The 2,944-nt window shown below is 42.5% G+C and overlaps 1 protein-coding gene across 2 annotated transcripts in view; it reads left to right on the plus strand.

The window, feature by feature from the left end:
- Positions 1 to 279: 279 nt before the first annotated feature.
- Positions 280 to 2,944, plus strand: part of LOC104814492 (secretory carrier-associated membrane protein 1) — a 3,575-nt gene continuing 910 nt past the window's right edge. Inside the window, exons 1-10 of one of the 2 annotated variants that reach the window (XR_771921.1) lie at positions 280 to 798; positions 1,370 to 1,471; positions 1,541 to 1,603; positions 1,791 to 1,824; positions 1,905 to 2,027; positions 2,131 to 2,193; positions 2,261 to 2,354; positions 2,496 to 2,541; positions 2,612 to 2,696; positions 2,801 to 2,849. Coding sequence is in view for 1 of the 2 variants with exons in the window: in XM_010542558.1 (XP_010540860.1) it covers positions 745 to 798; positions 1,370 to 1,471; positions 1,541 to 1,603; positions 1,791 to 1,824; positions 1,905 to 2,027; positions 2,131 to 2,193; positions 2,261 to 2,354; positions 2,496 to 2,541; positions 2,629 to 2,696; positions 2,801 to 2,849 (696 nt within the window). In the remaining variant the exon portion in view is untranslated. The remainder of the gene's footprint in view (positions 799 to 1,369; positions 1,472 to 1,540; positions 1,604 to 1,790; positions 1,825 to 1,904; positions 2,028 to 2,130; positions 2,194 to 2,260; positions 2,355 to 2,495; positions 2,542 to 2,611; positions 2,697 to 2,800; positions 2,850 to 2,944) is intronic. The other variant, XM_010542558.1, reaches the window with a different exon arrangement.

Below are 2,944 nucleotides of genomic sequence, written 5' to 3' on the forward strand. Positions count from 1 at the left end.
GGGGGACCCATAGCCGGTCGCTGCAGAAAAAGCTGATGATGTCAGTATGCACACAGTCATCCCAAGAATGACGTCATCCAGACAGTGTAGTAGAAGAAAGCTCTGGTGTTTTGAAGCTGGGGTCAGGTGTTTTCGTCAGCCACGACCCAGCCGAATCAGCGTTGCAAGAGACGCACAATTACTGCAAGCGTGTCCGTGAGGGTGAGGCCTCTTCTCGACTCCATCTTCAGAAGAAGGTATCATGTCCCACAAAGGATATATGTTTACATGTATATCGAAGAAAAGAAAAGATCCCAAGAGATTTCGGAATCCGGTATTAAGCTACGACAAGAAAAACGACCAATTCACTTACAGGAAACGAGAAAAGGCATCCGTTTCCAAGAAGAATTGCAACACATAAAGGACTAGGACATGTTTTGTGTAAATATATTGATTGGGCTTAGGTTAGGGCTTCCTCCATGACGCGTCTCTCCAATCGGTATTCCCTTGGGTCTCCTCAATTCCATTCTTATATTTTGTGACAACAAGTGTTCCAATTTGTCCAAATTGAGTGAGTTGGAAGACGCAATGAACTCGGCCGCCCGTTTATTGGTTTTTATCCCCCACGCGCCAAACGTTTCCATTTCGGTTTCTCATTGATTTTCCCGAGACCGATAAAATCAATCCCTCGCTACCAATTTCCTCTTCCACTCTCCACCGCGTCTTCCTGCCCAAATTTCCAGATCTCGCTGGATTGGATCACAAATGTCGCGCTACGATTCTAATCCGTTTGAAGAGGACACGGTCAATCCTTTCGCGGTAATGTTTAGGTTTTGATGCGATGCTAAACTCTTGGGGCTGTGATTTGGATTCGTTTGGGATCCTTGCGCTTGGGCTTTTTGCTTGTGCTTTCTTTCAATTGCATTCTCAGATCTGCTTCTTCTGTTTCTGATTTCCTCAATACGCTTTGCAACTGGTGAAACTATTCCACTGCTTGGGATCGAATTTTGTTCTAGAGTGCCGTAACTCCAGCGAGGCTGGTGGGACTCGGGTTCTTTCGTATCTTGTGGTTATTCTGCGGGAATTTGAATCGGCTCTATTACAAAATGGAAAAACTGCAAAGAGCCTCACGTAATTGTAAAGAAACTAGTAAAGTCTGACGCTTGTTGAAATTTTCGTTGTGATGATCGGTGTTCTCTGTCTGTATTCCGGTATAATGTAAGGTTTTTGGCCCCCCGTTGTATACATCATATGCTTACGCCACATCGATGTTCGTAATTTGGCCTTTACGTAAAAAAGTTGAATTGAAAGCATCATCAGAAATTATGACTCGTTCCAAGGTGCTGATTGATATGTTTTATCTTTGTGATAAATTGTTTTGGACTTCCAGAATCCCGGAACGGTTCCTCCTGCAACCTCAAAGCTTTCACCTCTTCCACCTGAGCCATATGACCGTGGAGCCACAGTTGATATTCCTCTTGACTCTGGAAAGGTGCCTCTAACTGCCTAGTATACCTTACAATCTCCCTCTGTGCCAAAATTGACTCTTGCCAACCTCTAGGATCTGAAAGCTAAAGAGAAAGAACTTCAGGCAAAAGAGGCTGAATTGAAGAGGCGAGAGCAGGTAAAATCTTTTGTGTCAGGTATCAACCTTGTCATTTTCATTTGGCTGGAGCTCACAATTTTGTCAACGTTAAATTGTATCTTATTTCAACTCCCATCTTATCCAATTAATGGTTAGTAATTGTAATCTCCCAACTCCCAAGTGCATATCTGCGTGGTTTATGAAATTCGCTCTTGTTGTTGTTCAGGAACTAAAACGCAAAGAAGATGCAATAGCACAAGGTATCTTCATCACTTTTATTTGTGGCAACTTGATACGTGGATCCATGCGAAAGCTCATGCGTCATCTTCCTTTTTTGTAGCTGGGATTGTGATAGAGGAAAAAAATTGGCCTCCATTTTTTCCTGTCATTCATCATGACATTGCAAATGAGATACCCATCCATCTGCAGAGGATACAATATGTTGCATTCACCTCATTGTTAGGTATGAGCATGTGCTTTTCTACTTATCTATGTCAAAGCTTCACTGTTAAAAAAAAAAGTGGTTTGTTGATTATTGTCTACCCTATTTGTGTCTGTTTTTGCAGGTCTTGTGATGTGCCTGTTATGGAACGTTGTTGCTGTTACCACTGCATGGATTAAGGGAGAAGGTTGGTCTTGGAGCCCTCTCCGTTTGCCAAATTGGCCTTGTCTATACACTCATGTATTCTGCTGTAGGTCCAACAATATGGTTTCTTGCCATTATCTATTTCATATCTGGGGTTCCTGGAGCTTATGTTATGTGGTACCGGCCTCTTTACCGTGCCATGAGGTACTTGCCATACATTCATACCTTTTAGAATATATTTATACGCTCTGTTCCTCATGCATTGTGCTTGTGATCCAATAAATTTCCACCACGATATTCTAGAACCGGTTACTAGTTACATGAGAGTATTGGCCCATTTTACAGGACTGACAGTGCTCTGAAGTTTGGCTGGTTTTTCTTGTCGTATCTGGTGAGTAGTCCAGCGTTTCAGATGCTTGTTGGCATGTTATATCTGCAAAATGAGTAAACCTTTAGCATAGGTTGTCAATGAATGCAGTTCCATATTGGGTTTTGTGTCTTTGCTGCTGTTGCTCCTCCCATCATCTTCAAAGGCAAGTCGCTCACGTAAGTTTTTCTGAACCAATACTGACAAAACACAGTACTTTACAGCGAGTACGCCATGATTTTACTCGATTGCCTATGTTGATGTGTTTCTATGGTACACACAGGGGTATCTTGCCTGCCATAGATGTCTTGAGCGGGAATATCTTGGTCGGGGTAAAGTTCAAAAATTACATTTCAAATATTTGGGTTTGGGAACATTGGTGGTGATTCTGCTAACTTCTTCTTTTTTTCATTTGGGGGGGGGGGGG

The sequence above is a fragment of the Tarenaya hassleriana genome, unplaced genomic scaffold (assembly GCF_000463585.1).
Source record: "Tarenaya hassleriana unplaced genomic scaffold, ASM46358v1 Cleome21, whole genome shotgun sequence".
Lineage (NCBI taxonomy): Eukaryota > Viridiplantae > Streptophyta > Magnoliopsida > Brassicales > Cleomaceae > Tarenaya > Tarenaya hassleriana.